This window comes from Vidua chalybeata, chromosome 3, assembly GCF_026979565.1.
Source record: "Vidua chalybeata isolate OUT-0048 chromosome 3, bVidCha1 merged haplotype, whole genome shotgun sequence".
Classification (NCBI taxonomy): Eukaryota; Metazoa; Chordata; class Aves; order Passeriformes; family Viduidae; genus Vidua; species Vidua chalybeata.
Window position 1 is genome coordinate 11695902 of NC_071532.1, and position 17762 is coordinate 11713663.

At 36.9% G+C, this 17762-nt stretch overlaps 1 protein-coding gene across 2 annotated transcripts in view; it reads left to right on the top strand.

Annotated features, from left to right (window-relative positions):
• The window catches only part of PRKN (parkin RBR E3 ubiquitin protein ligase), a 670711-nt gene that overhangs the window by 388792 nt on the left and 264157 nt on the right, over positions 1 to 17762 (top strand). For both annotated transcript variants that reach the window (XM_053937694.1, XM_053937695.1), the window contains exon 7: positions 15155 to 15291. In XM_053937694.1, the coding sequence (XP_053793669.1) occupies positions 15155 to 15291 (137 nt within the window). The remainder of the gene's footprint in view (positions 1 to 15154; positions 15292 to 17762) is intronic.

Here is a 17762-nt window from a genome sequence, read left to right on the forward strand (position 1 = left end):
TTACATTGCCCAAAACCCCTTTGGTTGTACACTTTTCAGTTTGGGGTTGCAATATTCAGTTGAAGTTGCCTTTTATTAATGAACAGTGCAACTCTGCATTGCTTTTATGAAACATAGTAAATTTTAGCTTTGTTTGTTCTGCTGTACGGTAATATCTAATTCACAAAGTCACAGACACAAAACTCAGTTGTGGAACATCTGTTCCAGGCCCCTGCTGAAGCAGGATCACTTAGAGGAAGTTGTTCACACCATTTCCAGATGGTTTTGGAATATCTCCAAGGATGGAGACCCCACAACCTGTGGGCAACCTGTGTCAGGTCTTGGTCAAATTCACAGTATAATTGTTTCTCCTTATGTCCTTATGTAGAAGCTCTTGTGTTTCAGTTTGTGCCCTTTGTTTGTCTCTGGTTCTGTCACCAAACACCACAGAAAAAAGACTGTCTGTCTTCTTTACGCCTTTCCTTCGGAAGCCTTTATTTTGATGAGGTTCCACTGAGGCTTTTTCTTCCCCAGGCTGAAGAGCCCCAGCTCCCTCAGCCTTTCCTTATGTGGGAGATGCTCCTGTCCAGTAATCATTTTAATGGCTCTGTGCTGGAATCTCTCTTGTAGTTCCCTGCACCTCTTGTACTGGGGAGCACAGAACTGGACCCTGCATGCCAGGTATGTTTCATCAGTGCTGAGCAGAGCAGTACGATCAACACCCCTCCGAACTCAGCCCATGATACCATTAGCCGTTTCTGTGGCAAAAGCTTAGTGCTGACTCACATTCAAGTCAGTGTCCTTGAAGAAGCTGAAGCCTGCTTTCCTAAAGGCCAGGGTTGTAGTCTTGCATTTTGTTCTGCCTCCTTTCAGGATCCAGAATTCCACTGTCTCATGGGCACTGCAGCCAAGGCTGCCTTTAGCCCTCACATATCCAACAAGCTCCTAATTTTTAAAAGCATGAAAGCTAGAGCACCTTTTCTTGTGGCTTCTCTGTCACTTGGATCAGAAAGTTGCACATTTATGCATTTCACTTAGCAACTACATGTTGCACTAACACAGTTGGTTTCTAGGGTGATTAAGTATCACCTCTACTGTGGAGTATTAATATTACCATCAGAAAACATTTGGTACTTGCTTCCCAAAAGCAGGTACATTAGTTTTATTTCAGCTAGACTTTTTTGCAATATCCATGACAGGTAAGAATAGTGACATTTTAGAATATAAGATGCTTATACAAATAACTAAAGTGAATAATAACTAAAAAACAAGCAAATTGGATAAAATGGCTAGGAGTTCCTCAAACTTTTCAGGTGGCTACTTTGCCCATTTTGAAGACAAGTAATTTTGTAATAGGCTTCCTTTCATCTCATCTTTAAAATGTGCACTGTTGTTACCTGTAAGATCTGATTGAAGATTTTGACCTCCTTAAGATTGTTCCATTAACATGTGACATTTTTACTGCAATTTCCCAATTGTTCCATTTATGACCCATTATCTGAGAAACACCCTGAGAGAGAGCTGTGAGTACTTTGTTTACCAGAAAATTTTGATCTCCCACTGGTTTTACAGCTGACTACAGTTTTACTGTCCTCAGTGTGTAGTCAGTTCTGATTAATGCAGAACTAAGCAAGATTAAATTTAGGCCCCATCCTCTGAGTACAGATAAGAATTTTGACAAGGTTGCTGAAGCTCTTCACCTTTCAAAGTAAGTAAGAAATGTCTCCCATGGAATTTACAGCATGTGCAGGATGTTGAAGGTCATGTGAGCATGTGTGGCTTTTAAAGAGGTGCAGTTCCATTCCACGCCCACTCCTACCCCAAGCCAACATGACCATCCATTAGGTAAAGGAAAAGGTCTTATTTCATCATATGGCTACTCAAAAAGGAATACTAAAAGGTCAGAGTTTTCTTAGTAGTTACTTGAATGTAAAATTAAATATGAATAACTCTAAGAAATCCTTTGGCAATGTGCAATGTGCTGTGTTTATCATAAATTAAGCTATACCTGTTGCCCCTGTGTTCCTAGAAGTTGGAATTTTTACAATAAACTGGCCTTGTTTTGAAAATGATAGCTGAAGATAGAATTAGAGAGGTGTTGAAGGAGGAATTTGGAGAAAAGAGAGAAAAAACCCAAAGTATTAGGGTGTAAATGTCGAAGGAAAGTGAGTTGCTGCAGGGAGTACTTCATTTATTCAAATTATTATAGAACTAGCTGCTGAAACTGTTTTATCTGTCAATGGAAAATGCAGGAAAATATCTTTAAAAAGAAAATAGCTAGAAAGATCTGAAATAAACAACTAGCTAGCCATATGTTTAGATCTCTGGAATGTCTCTAAGGTATAATAGGTAGATGTACAGACAGAAAAAGAAGCAAAGGTTGAAACAGTGACTAGGGGCAAGCAAACAAATTTCTTCACACTTTTTTATATAAGTATTTAATTGTGAAGTTCATGATTATGTATTTTCAATTCTCCTCTCTGTTGCAAGTAGTCAATGTTAGGAATCACAATGCCTCAGCAGAGATCAGGGATATTTTTCTGTTGTCAGCTGACATGTCAAGGTGGTTTTTTTAGCTGTTATGTTCACAGGGTGCAGGACACAGATATTTCTACACTTCTGTCACTTCATGTTTTACTTTAAAAGGAATATGTGAAGCAGAATTGGAAGATATGTAAGCAGCTGACATGTCATATGCACTTGGAAATGTGTCCTGAATACTAACAGTGTTGCTTCTAATCCGATAAACCTCATCCCTTGTAACAAGGCTGTCTGTAGTGAGGCCAGTCCTCAAATAAAAATGTCCTTTGCCCAAGTGCACTGAAAGCCCGTGTAGGCACTATTTATAAAACCTGCACCACTCCAGCGCACAGCCGAGCACGTGTGGGGTGGTGACTCAGAGCGCCGGGGGCTGAGGGCTTCTGATGCCACCAGACAAGGAAGTGTCATTGACTCCTCACACTTTGCCAAAGCAGGCTGGGGTTCAAGGGCTGCTCTCTTCTACAGCTCATGTTCAGAAACAGAGGGAAAACCTAATGGATCACACATGGCTGAACAGATCACTGTCAGGGTAGCTAATGTTCCACAGAGTGGGAAACATAATTTGTACCGTATATAATGGGAAATGTGTGAGTCAGTTTTGATAGGAATTGGCCTGAACCTTCTTTGGGGGATCAACTATGCTCAGGATTTGGCAGTTTCTATAAGAACCTTTTCTTGAAACCATACAGTTGGATTGCTGACCGTTCCTAGTAGTTGTCATTTCAAGAGTTATATTTGTTTTGGTTGCTTCTTTTTCCTTCTCAGGCTGCACATTGCCTTCAGCTTGTGAAGTTTTCACACAGGAGAAGTGAGGCAGAGTCTGCTCCACTACCTGTGTAGCCAAAGATGTAACTGCTAGAAAGCCTGGTGCTAATAGTAGTATTGTGAACATCCTGAAAAATGATGCCATATTGCACTTACCAATTTAACTTGGTTGATGCATTTTTTTCTGAACTCATTCTGAGCTCTAAATGTGATCAGGCAAGGTACAGCACTGAGATTCAGTGGCCTTAACCAGTGCTCCAAACTCCTGAATAACTGATATGAAAAACAGGTTGATTATAGTATTTGGGGTGGAGGGAGAAAAATACCATTTTTACAGACAAAGAAGTTTTGGTAAAACTTTTCTCAGTTCTAGTTCAGAAATGAACTTTCTGTCACCCTCCACTTAAAAATGCAAAGATGTCCAATGAATGCTAAAGCAGAATGTTTTCAGCTAAAATTAAGCAGATGTACAGGTGCAAACATGTTTTCTGTATGCAGCTGCTGTGCAATTAAATTTTCTAGATGTGATTAAAACACCTGGTCTGCCCTTGTCAATATAAGATGTTATTTTTCACATTGAGTTATGTCCTTGTAGATATTCAAAGAAGTGTACGGCCAAATTGTGGTCAGATAAAGTAAATGACATTTTAGCAATTGGTTATAATTCAAATAGAATCAGATTGAGGAAAGAAATGACAAGTCTTAACTTTTCTGTCAGCCATTTTGGAACCCAGTGTTCTGTGTAGTTTTTCATTGCTGTGATGTAATTGTCCTTTTGCAGAAATGCAGTGCATTACTATTTCAACTGCAGAGAAGCAGCAACAAATTCCTACCAGATTCAGTCATTGTTTTTGTGCTAATCAAAACCTTTGCTGTGTCCATTCGTTTAGAAATTAGTGTGATGGTTGGGCCCAAGACAGTACCCTTTCTCTTGAAGAAAGCATAAATCCTATGTATGAACTACTTTCTAAGACATGAAATGGTACTGAGAGGAGGATTTATGATTTCAGACAAGTTTGTTCTCTTCCTGTCTTTACTTGTTAATATAATTTGCACAGCTGCATTTTCTATGTGCCCTCCAATTCTCATCAGTGAATTTCAAGGTTCTCTTCATTATTACCAGAAAACTTTCTGTCATTGTGAGACTAGAGTTTGATAGAGTTTGATATATATGGTAGAAAATAGATGAATTAGAATTATTTTAAAATTAAATATCAAACATCTGTTGACATTTCATTTCTCAGCATTGTTACATGTAAACTTGATAATAGTGTAATTGAATAATGTTTTACATGGGTCATGTACATGAGTTGTAACTTAGGATATGGAATTTAATATCCCATGGAATTTTTGCAGTTTATTCTGTGAATGGAGCCATATACCATGTGGCAGTTTTGATTATTTTGAAACAATAAAGCAGCGAGACTCTCCTAGTTTAAGAATAGCTTTTTTTTCTAAGCATCTTTTAGGGTTTCAAGGCAGAAAATCTGCATTTTTTGTGGTTCAGGTTTTTTTCCTTATTTTATCTAACATAATCTACAGAGTACGGTTTACCAGATGTACTTTTGCTCAGTTGCTAACATAAAAAAACCCTATTCCTTTTTCACCACATACAGTCTTAATCTCAGAGGTTATTTCTGCATGCCATCTGAAGTAAAACCCAAAATCTAATAAAATCATTTCTCTGTATTCTGATCGGTTTGAGGTTTTTTTCTGAAACAAAGTAGGTGAATTCCCTCTTTTAAATAGTACTGATTTTTTTAGGAACTTATGAATAAACTCCAAGTAAATATTAAAGGTAAAAACGATACTTTGGAATACAGCTTTCATATCTAATGTTTCAACTGATTAGAGAAAGTACAATAGTTAATTAAAAGTAGAGGATAGGGATTGGTGAATGATCTAATTTCCAATGTTCATTGGTAAATACAAAGGTGGGGTTGTCATTTTTTTCAGGTGTTGTTATGTAATTTGAAACAGAGAAAATGCAAGAGTTCCATAAGCTTTTGTGTGGGAAATGTTTGTTATTTTGGGATACATTTTGAGTTAAATGACGCTCTGTTTGTTTGTTTTGTCACTATGTTTTGCATAATAAAGTACCTCTGCTCACTGAACAAAAAAAGGAGCAGAAAGGGTTTTGTCACAGAGACCAAATGTATTCCTTGGACACATTGTAGTGGTGAACAGATTCTTAGGCTGAGCCAGGTCTTAGAACTCATGTGGAAATATATGGTCTTTGCCACAGGAATGGAAGAAATCCACAATTTGTAGTGAAAGATTTCTATATATTGTTTATGGTTTAATCAACCTGTGAATAAATATAGGTAGATTATGAAGTTAAGTAGTGATATTATTCATATTGGTTGCAGGGCATCTCCAGGTCATTATGTCACAGGTCAAACAAGTTTTATTTATTATTATGTCAAATTGTGGGTGTCCTTGTTTTCCATTCTATTTCCTTGTTCTTTTTATTCCTCCTTTGTTTTCCCTGAGAGCTATAGTATAACCCAGACCCCAGCCCGTATGCAGTTAAGTATGGTGTGTTCAGGGAGCTGTCAAAAGGAAGTTGAAGTCAGAAGATAACTTACTGTAGTGAATGCTTTTAATGTTTTTGAATGTATCTTCCTTTTTTTTTTTTTCCCTTAGGAATTCCTGGGGTATATATCAAATTTCTACCTATAACCTCCCAAGGTTCTCTTCCAAGGCCAGGTTACTTCTTCCAGCAGAGAGAGTGTGTAACAGGAGAGTCAGTATGAATCGTCTCTGTGGGAATGATCCATGTGTTCTGGGAAAGTTGTAGATAGATATGAGGAGTCAAAACTATTCATTAGTCCTGATAATTGTGGTTATTATGTCCCTTTTGAGAAAGTTGCAGAGTTTACTTGCTGCATCTTTTCCTTTAAGCAAATGGTCAGGGAGGACAAGGAGGGGGTAAGATCAAAAATCCATATGCCTTTTCCCTCACCTGGGGTCAGCCCACATAACTAGCTATGTGTGAGGTGGGAAGTAAGCTGCTTTATCAAACAAGGGAAAGCTGGACAACAGTGAAGTTTTAGTGAGATCCCTGAGATATGTGCCCTTTCAGGCACATTCATTTTCCAGTAAGAGTCTTCGTATAAGTTCTGTGACATTTATAGGAATAGTATATCATTATTTCATTTCCTGAAAACCTCTTCTGCTTGAAGAACAGAGGGAATGGCCACCACATTTTTTTTTTCCTACAATGCATCTTCTGTCATAAGTCAGTTCTTGTTAGCATCACAAAAAGCTTCCACATGATTTTCAGAGATGATATTATAAAGCAGTATTGTGAATTCCCTTTCTTCCATTCTTGCAATATTCAGCAAGTGTAGGAGAGGCATAAATCTTATGGGTCTATTTGTTACTGACTTTCACTGTACTCTCTGCACTGTTTGGGTATCAAGATGGTATTCCTATGGGAAATGCAAAGTTCTATTTAGGTTGATGTCAGTCTTCCTTAGAGATACACAGATTATTAGGTCAGGTAGGCTGAGGTTTTTTCCTGAGTACTCCTGTACAAAGAGCAGTACATTACCTGAGACCTCGTACACAGATACATTCCTTGAGTCCGGCCAGGCAGCCTCCAATTAGGCAGTATAAAACTAATGAAAATGGATGTGGAGATTAAATAGAAAACAGGCACCTAAAATTATTTGAGCTTCCAGAATCTTCTTTTGAATTGGGTTCAATAACTATACATCTTGAGAATTTTTATTGTCCCAATTACAAATTCAGAAATTACGCTTCCCAAACTTTATAATAATTTCTTGAGTTTACAACTTAATTTGGGTGAGGAGGGTATGATGTTGGTGGTGTTTGTTGGTTTTTTCCTAGTTAGAAAGCTGACTCCATTTACTCTTTTAAGTGCTGGAAGTTGGCATGTAGGGAAGAAGGAGGAGGAGAGAAATTAAATTTAAGCATAGAGTTGAGTGCATGTTGGGCATTTAAATTCTACAGTTGTGACACAGGGCTATAATAAAATCAGAAACAGAAATTCACAATAGGAATATGACATAAAGAAGCCACTTTCACTGCTAGTATAATTTTTTGGTGGATGTTGCAAACTATTTTCATCAGATTACTAAAGATAATTGACTGCTTGGAACACTTAAAATCTGCCAACTCAGAATGCCTTCTGTGAGACTTGCTAGCCCAAGGCTTGTTCTTTGCTTTGAGTGGGGGTGCTGATGTAGAAGGTGTTCTCAGATAACTGCAACTAGACATTTATGCTAAGGTATTTGCCTTGAGGAGGAAAGGATAAAATATTATCTGTATATTTTAAAGACAGTGAGGAGCTAAAAAATGGAATTTCTATAAAGAAATGTCTTGTTATAACAATAGCTTTAGGGTGGTTTTTTTAATAAGATAATAACCATATCTTTGGTTCAGACTGAAGACTCATTTAATGGCAAGCACCCTCAAGTTATTGTTTGGATCAACATATAAATTGAATATCTTAATTTGAAAAGAAAGATGAGAAAAAGCATAAAACATAATATTAAGGTGGTGAAAGATAATTCTCTAAGAACAAATGCACTTCTACCTTCTGTTCCCTCTTCCATCTTTCTTTCCTAACCCCTCTTTTCTGCTTCTCTACCTTCCTTTGTTTTTCAGTCTTTTTGTTAAAGAATACAGTCCTAAACTTCATGCACTAGGGTGTATTTTCAAAGCTAACTGGAAGAGAATAACTGAAATTTACACAGTGGAAACATGCTTTATCCAAAAATTCTATTCCCTCCTGGAGTCCCAGGGAATGAAAAGTATAATATGATAGCATCCTTTAAGATAATATCCAATATTCTTTTCCTCCTGTACCTTTTCCACGGATTTAAGCATCCCAAGAAGGCTCAAAAAGAGCTCATGTTTGTGTCTTCTCTTTTGTGTTAGAAACATTCTTCTGTATAATGTGCTTACAGAAGCATTGATTTTCACAGGCTATTTGAAAAGGTTTGATTCTGGGAACAGAAAATAAGAAAAAAAAATTTGGTAAGATGTAATAAGAAAACAGTCCCAAACTAAAGCTCTATCATAAATCTGTATTACAGGTCTTTTAGTTTTTAAACCTGAGTGTCCACATGCAGACTGCTGTTGCCTGTTGAAGACAACACACAGTAACCCCTGGAGTATGCCCAAGAACTGTTAGGAACTTTGCTATTTGGCAAGCCTAAAAACCATGTCAGGTCCCATTCTAACAATTTAACAGCATAGACAGTTGCATTCCTGTGGCATAAGAACATTTTTTGACAATATTTATTTTACTAGCATAGATGTTGAGAGTAAAACCAAAATAAGATTACTTAATAAGGTTTAAATTCTTGAAAGAAATCAACAGGACCTCACTAGGCCCAGTGGGACCAATCAAGAGAATAAAATGCCATTAGGCATTTTTGCTTTTTTCATTTGTTTATCCTTAATTACTGAAGGATTGTTTGGTGCTGAAAATGGTACAGGTGAAAATGGTTCTTCCTCTTATTGTGTTATCCCATCATTCTCCCAGCTTCACTGGTTACCTTGATGGGGTTTTTTTCCCTGAAAAACAAATCATACAGATTTCATACTGTGTGTCTCTAGTCAGAAAGTTATGAGTCTGTGAAAGGAAGGCTTCTTTGGCTGAGGAGTGTGTGACTGCTGTGGACTGTCAGAGATGAGCAGTTTTGCTTGTGCTGCTAAGGGCTGGGTGCTGCCTCAGAGGAGAGGAAAGTCTGCTGTGACCTGGCTTAATTCTAGGGAGGAGTGAAAGAAGCATTTGCCACCCTTTGGTGGCAAAAGCTCAGACTACAAGTGACACAGGTTTGGTAGGTACATTGCATATCAAGGTGTCAGTATGGAGGAATCAGTTCACAGTAAGCTGGAGCTCAGCAAGCTACAAAGGATAACCAGCAAGCAAACCAGGATTTAGGTTAGGGTAGTTTATGGACTGCTGCCTTTGTTCACATTTCTTGTCTTTTCCTTCAATTACCAAGGTCTTTTCCTTTTCTCTCCAGTGGAACATTAGTGAGGTTTTAAGAGCACAGATGGAGGAAAAGGAGAAAGTTCTACCCATCTCCTTTCAAAGCATGTCTGATTTGTTGGTTATTTGCTGTGCAGAGGAGCAATGTGAACTGAATCTGATAGATTACAGGATGCCTCTCCTGCAGCCTGATCACCTTCTACTCCTTGATATCATAAGATCCAGCCACTAGTGGCAAGGGTGGTTATTGTGTCTGAACTCAGAGCTCATACAAGGCGTGTCTGAGCAAACAGGCAGAGCAAACACATAGTACCAGGTACAAATTTGAATGTACAAGTGCATGTAACAAAGAATCCCACTGCCCCTGTTCTCAGGCAGCATATGCTGTTGCCTGCCAGAGAGACCAGAGATTTTACTGGCAATAATGTGTGTCATTTCCACACCCTGAAAAAAAACCTTAACAACAGAGTTAACAGGAACACTGCTGAAAGGAGTACATGCCATCATGTACACTAATTTTAAGCGTGCCTGTTTTCTCCTCTTATATTGTGGTTTAGTACAGTCAGGCTGTTTCTGGGTTCTAGCTTCTTGGCGCTGCTTTCCAGTAGAAATAAGAAACATGAAAGCACATTTTAGAGGAAAATATGTAAGAGGAGAAAATAGGTCAGATTTCACTTGCCAATGCTTCTTTAAGTTAACAGCTGTGGGTCAGAATACATTTTTATACAGAAGCGCAGCCAGAAAATTTAAACTTGCACAATGATGTCTCATGGTGTTCATAACTTTCATTTCATGACCTTTGATGCATTGTGTGACAAGTGATCAAAGACTAAAAAACAGGATATTTTTGTTGGTTTTATTGTTTTAAGGGATTTAACATGTTTATTTTGTGATAACACTATATTTCTATATACTGGATTTTTTTAATTACCACAGTCTATGTAAAGATGTATTTTCATCCCTTAGGAAAGGAAAAGTAAGGATGTGTTTTCTTTTGTTCCTAAAAGTCCAGGAAGGATGGATTCTTGACTGCGAAGTCATATCTGATATTACTTTCTTAGTACTTTTTCTTTTCTCAGGTAAGGTCCTTATACCCTTTTCAAATGCCTATCCCTGTCTAAATATTTGGGGCCTGAATTTTTACTCACAAGTTGCCTGAAATTGATAGTTCACTGTTTCTACTAATCCATAATAGCATATTGCTCATTAAAAAGCAGGATTTGCTGCTCTACTTTCCCCCAAACTGTATAAATTCTAAACCACAAATGACTGTGGCAATTTTTCTATACTTCCTATATTTATATTTTATAGAAATATTAGCATCATACTAATATATTTTAATAACATATTCAATCAGAGATTACGTGGAAGAATTTTCATGGTAAGAAAACCATGCCCTTAAAGCATCATAAACAGGAAATTCTTTCAATAGTTTTGAATAAGAGTGTGGAATTTGTGTGATAGACAGGAAAGCCAGAAGTGTCACCAGCTTTGTAGGAATTAGAAGACTATATTCTCCTATGTACAGTTCTATGAGGAAGCCACATGATGAATGAATAATTTGGCTTATTTAGGCATTGTAATTTTGTTCTGCTACAAGGGTAGAGCCAAAACAGATTGACTGCTGCTCAAGGATATTATTTCTGTTTAATTATTTTGATTGTTTATGAAGCAGGAGAGTGCCTGTAGTGTCTGTGTCATTAAAGTTTATATTTTTCCTTTTTTTTTTCCCTTACATATTTTTTTCAGTGATTCACCTTTTCTTGAATGGTGCTGACCTGAAACCTAAAACAGATCTGCTTTGGAATGACACGGAGATCCATTTAGAAATTAAATTATTTCAGTGCTTATATAGTAAGCTTTTTGAAGTACAGGAAGATTGCCAAAGTGGAAAAATGTGCTAGAAATACAGAAGTGTTTTATGATAAATATAGTACTCATAGGTGAGGTTAAAGACTCTGATATAGCTGTGTGCATTCATATTTATTTACTGCAGAGAAAGGAATTTCACATGGCTATTTTTGCTTTGCTGACTGTAATCCCATCAAGGCAGCCTTATAGACATCTGCTAAAGTTTTTTATTATTATTTGGTTAAGATTTTGAGGAGGTGACAAAAATCCAACTGTCACCAAGAAATTACCTGAAGGCAGTTTCACAGATTTGTCCAACATGATTTTCACATACTTCTATAGGCTTGGATGTATTCCTTGCCCCAAAGTCCTTCAGACTGTGTCTACACACATTTTCTAAAAAATAATGGCCTCGTATATGTGGTGTTTAACCTTTATTCAGTCTAGCTGTTTTCAAAACATTAAGAGTAAGAACCAAGCAAGAGAGAAATTGCCCCATGTATTTTTCAGTAGGCATTGCAAGATATATCAGCTGACCCACTGTTATGTCTACAAATAATTCCTTTTGCTAAGTAGCCCCTCACATCCATTGGACTCAATCTCTATACAATAATAATCATCATGAGATTTTTAGGATGTACTAGAACAATCAATTTCTCAGAATGCTTTTTATCTAAACAAGATCAAGTCTTTGTTACTTTCTTTAGCCAGTATCCTGTGGTGGTAGTCTGAGAATTACCTGCACCTTGCTGCTCTGGAGGGAAGGAGGAAAGGGCTCATGGACCAGAAATCACTTCCATCCCTGCTGTTGTTGAGCCACAGTTATCCAACAGTGCTAACACGAAGCAGAAAGATTTAGGGTCCCCTTTCTTTTTCATTTAAGTCAATGTACGTTGATAAAATTCTAACAAAAAGGAATCCAAGCACAGGAGCGAGTTACTTATTATGGAAATTTCCGGTGATGCATTGTAATGTTGGATTTTCAATTTTTAAAAGTGGTTACATTCCTAATTGGTGAACAAAAAGGACCAATTTATCCCTTGCTGTGAGAAACATTTTTCTTATATATTATTCTCATGAAGCCTCTAATTCAGCCAAACACATTATGTAAATGGAACCTATGAAACACTTTCTAAAATATATATCAGATTTACATTACTAGCCTGTTGTCTTAGATTGAGGAAGGGACCTTGTTACACTGTGGCAATTTTTTTTGCTTTCATAATACTCCTTTCTGAAATAAATTGTGTTTGGTACAAGTAAAGCTTCTATCAATAACTCTTGGGTGTATCCTAAATGAGTATTCACTAACTTCACCTGGGCATTGTGATCCTAATCTCTACATCTTCATCTTTACTGATCTCAGGAACAAGACTTTAATGCCCCTTTTAAACTAGAATTGCATTCTTTTGATACAAAATCTGCAAATGTTGGACTGCAGCAATTGTTCCATTGCCAAATGAATTTGAATCAATCTGCCTTACATACAGATTGAACTCCTCAAAGCCTTATGACACAGATAGCCTGGGCTGAAAAATTAGTGGGAAGTGTAAGAGCTGAGAAAGCTAAGCTTGTTTTTTCTGTACACATTGTTTGGAGTCTGATGGTGTTAAAAGATAGCATTTTTTAAGATAAAATAAAGATGCAGTTTATTTATTTAAGCTATATTTAAGATAAAGAAAGATGCAGTTTAAATATGTACAGGTACGGCTATGCCCCTTCTGGAGACTTTAGTTTTGATTTTAGACAGTTGTGATACATTAAGAAGCAAAATCAATTATCACAAAATAATTTACAGCAGAAACTGAGCATAGTAGTTCATTTGCATAAAGTGCTGTTAGTATTGATTTCATACAAGTTTAGGTGGAAATATTAATAACACTATTTTCATTTCTGGCCTGGCTTTAATATGCTCCACTTTCCATGGCTTTCTCTTATGCATCTCACCAAACACATGTGTTTTGTCTTTGAGGTGAAGGTCAGAGAGGTATGAATTTGGAACCCGAAAGCTTCCCATGAAGCTAGAAAAGATACTCAGACACTGAAGTAATAAAAAATAGCAATTAACCCTTAAAGTGAAACATCCATTAAAACTATAGGTAAATTTGATTATATCTGCAATTAAGAAGAAATATTAGGGGTTTTTCTAAAGTGTTTCTAGTTTTTCTGAAGGTTACATTTGACTGGTGACTATAGGGACTTTTGTAGTGTAGGGACATGGTAACTGCTCCTCTACTTCTCCATAATGTTTTAGGGACCATCCAGAGCTAAACTCATAGAGATCTGCTTCTCATTTTGCCTTACAGCTGTCTTTTAGAAATTGTTATTTGGTACATTCAGAACAGCAAGTGGGCAACTAATAAGGATTAGTAATGGGGAGGTTTTATTTAATTCAGTTTTAAGCTGCTTTATTCAAGAAAATCCTTAAAACACAGAGATTATATTTTTGGAGATACTAACACACTGCCATGAATTCTATAGTATGTACAATACTAAAACATATTTTCATGGAAGATTAATGCTCATATACAGTATGTGAAATTACTGATTACATTTTGTATTCCCACATTGAAGTCTTTGTGTTTTACTGTTTCAGGGGATTTTCAAAGCATCATCTCAGGTTTTAGAGAAAATGTAGCAGTTTTTCTAACCCTAATGATTTTATCACAGGTCTTGCTGTATTTCATTTTGTATTTCAATACTTGTCTCCTGGAGTACCATAAATGTGTGAGAATTCATACTTTTATTTTTTAAAATAATTATACTTCTTCCTAGTTACTAAAAAAAATTGAATTTTGGGTTGAATTTCTGCCTGTGTTCACTCACAAGCAAATTGAAGGAGTAAAGTAATTCAGCATTTGAATGGGAATCTCACTGTTGTGTTCAATTTAACACATCTCTCTTTATTTTTTGCAGTTTTGAGACTTGAGGTTGATAATAGCTCTGAAAGAGAAGTAATGTATGGCACACTGTACTTTGGAACAGACAATTAGGAGTTAGCAGAAGTTACCTTATATTAGAGCAAAACCATTCGATTTAATCAGCATGTTCCTGCAGTGAAGGCACATTTCATGTGTGTGCAATATGTTCCGTGTTACTCAATTTTTCTTTCACCTTCAGTGTGCTGGCCCTGGGCAGGCTTTTTGAAACCACTGACTCTCTGGCTCTCCTTGCTGTGACTATCACTGCAGAGTCTCTGAATGCAGGCCAACTTAGGAGTAAAAGTGTTTGTCCTCATTTATTTCAAGTGTTTCCTCTCTGCATCTCCACTAGCAGTATTCTCCCAGGCTGGTGATAGCCATATTTAGGCTCTGCATGTGTGATGGGTCTCTGCACTCCTGTAATGAAGGCTTAGCCCATACAGGCAATGGAGACAAACTGGTGATTCAGCTCACCCTACTGCAGGCACCTGGAGGCTGATCAGCTCCAGTGTCCACTAAGTGTATTGACAATAGCAGGAATTTCTCACTTATCATATGGAATTTCTCACTTACTCTATTTATGCCCAGCACTTAAGTTTAGATGTCTCGCTCCCAAATTGAATCCCACACCTCTCACCAGAAGCTGAATTACTTTATTCATTATTACTAAGAGAATGCCTTCGTTGAAGAGTTCAAATGGCTGCATAGAGAGGCTGAAGGCACGTGATGGTTTTCACAAAATCTTTAGCTTTCCTAGATGGTCACTTACCTATTTAATCCTACCTATCGCCATTTGATGTTTTACCATATATGATCTTTCCTCACCTCATACAAAGGATATCTGTTACTAAAGGCCTTTTCTTGGTTTAGTTTCAGTTTTCAGTTTTCAGTAAAGTTTCAACTTCCAGTAAAACTTTACTTCCATTTCCTCATATCTGATTCATGTGAGAAACCATCTCTTTTTAAAAGTGCTGCAATATGCCAGGGTAAATTCTGTTTTTTCGTATGTATTAATCCTGTGTACTGTGAATTAAAAATTATTACTAAATTAGAAGTTTGAAATTAAGCTTTCTATGGAGTTCTGTCCAGTCCTCGTTCATCACTCTCACTGCTTGGTCTTTAACAGGAGTCCTGTGCTTGTGTTCCAATGTGTGCATCGCCATGTCATTTGCCTGGACTGCTTCCATTTGTACTGTGTGACCATGCTGAATGACCGCCAGTTCATCCATGACCCAGAGCTTGGCTACTCCCTCTCCTGTGTAGGTATGTTTCTGGTGATTTTTTTTTATAATTTATTTCTTTAATGTAATTTTGATTTCAGAGTAAGATTAGTTTTTAACACTTGTTAGTTTTGTGTATATCAGTGGAATTATACTGCGTTCATAGGAGTTGTTCAATCTGTTGGAGAAAATATTTGAATATTGAAGTGGATTTTGCTAAGCATGTGAACTAAAGAATTAACTGGATTTTAAAGGGCCTTTCTTTTAAAATCAAATGTTTACTTTCTTCACATTAGTATTTTATAATCATGAAGTGCAAGCAGATGACAGCATTACACTCTGGTTAAAAAAAACTAAATGCCTTGACCTCCACATTTTCAATTTCAAATTAAGTAAATTATTATCTTTCTTGGTCTGTCTTCAAGCACTAATGAAAAAGGACTGCAACAGGAATTCTAAATAATCTCCCTTTTTGGTGAAGTTACTGCTGCTAATTATCACCTCTTTGAATGAAATGTAGTTATGTGTTTTACTTGACTAGGAAACAAGGTTTGACTTAACTAAACAAACAGTTAAATAGAACATAGAAGATTTGTTTTGAGTATTGATTCAATTACACTGGCATATGGACTGCAAAATTTTCAAAAATTATGCTATGAAGAAATATATTCTATACATAGCCCTTTTTTGGTGCTAAATTAGAATGGGAGCATATATGTTTGTCTCAAGTGCTGTATCATCGTATGAGAATAATTTTACAGCATATTAGAAGCTGCATAGAAGATGGATTTGCCTGGTTATCTGAATGGCTGATAAATAAGTTTCAAACCCCACTAGATGGGAGAAAAATTGACAAAAGTTCTTAGTAGAGTGGCATCTATTTAATCTGAGAACATGCCTTGAGGATATTGAAAGTACAGTAGTAAGAGATATTTGAAATTATTTATTTTTAATTGCTTCAAGAAGAATCAACCAATATTTCTTCACTTTCACTAGAATTGCTGTTTGTGTGCTGTCTTGCCAGGTCTTATTTTACTTCCCTCTAAACAGCTACTAAATTTACACACTGATGTCATCCTACAAAAAATAATTTTTAATGTTTTTTAGGAAAACTTGTCATGAGAAACTGAACAGGAACTTTATACCCGGTGTTCTTTCCTTGACCTTTACATTGGCATCGTACTATGTGGTCAGTCTGTACTCTCAGACTCCTTTCTTGCTTCTCCAGAAGTTAATCCACTTGCTGCTCCCATGCAAATTAATAAGCTGCTTGAGTAGAATCCTTCCTTTTTTCCCCTCTTTTATTGATTTTCTTCCATTTTCTTCTGTTAGCTCCTCAGGTTAATCAGTTATGCCAGTGGTGCAGCTCATCTTTCTCCTCGCTTGTGGGCCTCCTTGCTGCTGTGGCTGGTGTCAGAGAGCTTCCTCCAGTTCAGGCTGATATGTCAAACTAATGACCCTTCTGCCTCTTCTGTCTGTAAACCCATTGCTGCACTTGTATTGGGATTTTTCCATATATTTTTAACTCCAGTTCAGTTCAGAAGTTCTTTTTTCTCAGAGAGGAGACTAAGAAGTTTTCAGAAGTGTTTACTCCTGCCTGGCAGTTGCCAGGCAGTCTTTTTCTCTTTTCTGTTTACTGAAGTTGAACATTATGGGAATTGAACAGTGGAAACAGTAGGGATGAGGAGAATACACAAGAAGATGGTGCTGGGATGCTCAGGGTTGCAGTTTCAGTCTTGGAGTGGTGAGGAAGGCATGGGTTTGGCTTAAGAAAGGGATGCTGTAGAGGATGTACAAGGGATGGTGTTCTTCTGCTGTTCAAGTGAGATAGAGTTCAGCTGAGGGAATGTGAAAGAAGCTACTGCTGCCAGTCTAGCCTCAGCTGTGTTGTACTCTAAGTGTTATAATAGCTAAATATGGCAAGACTAGAATATTGCTAATCTCAAAGTTTTAGAACTCCCCATATTGGAAAGTTGTTTTTCTCTACCTTAAAGCAGTTCTAGTAGCAGCAGTAGTAATACAATTGCAGTATTTTTTCTTTCTCTCATTGATTGCTACCTCCGTCAGTTGTCTTTGTTATGTTAGCAGTTCTGCATAAAAAAAAATGCACTTGGAAGTATTCTCTTTCGAGGTGCTTTGCAGAATGAAGAATCTAAGGAGAGCTGTTGTAAATTCACAGTTCATTTCTGCAGCTATCTGAACCTAACTTTCTGATATATAGGTCATTTGGTTGTCTCTAGTATTAAGTTATACTTGAGTTAGGAACTAATGATTATTTTTTGTTCTTTGAGAAAGTCATAGGACTGAGTTTCATCATACCTGTGAGAAGGAGGCATGACTACATTGCCAACCTCTTCCTATGCTCAGACCCAAGGGGTTTTAACCTTCTTCATAGCTATGGATGCAGCAGCTCTCATCAATGAATTCAGTTAAGAAACTTTCACAACAGTGTCATGTGATTTTCTTTTCCATATATCATGGTACTTCTACTGAATAGCATAAGATGGCATTTTT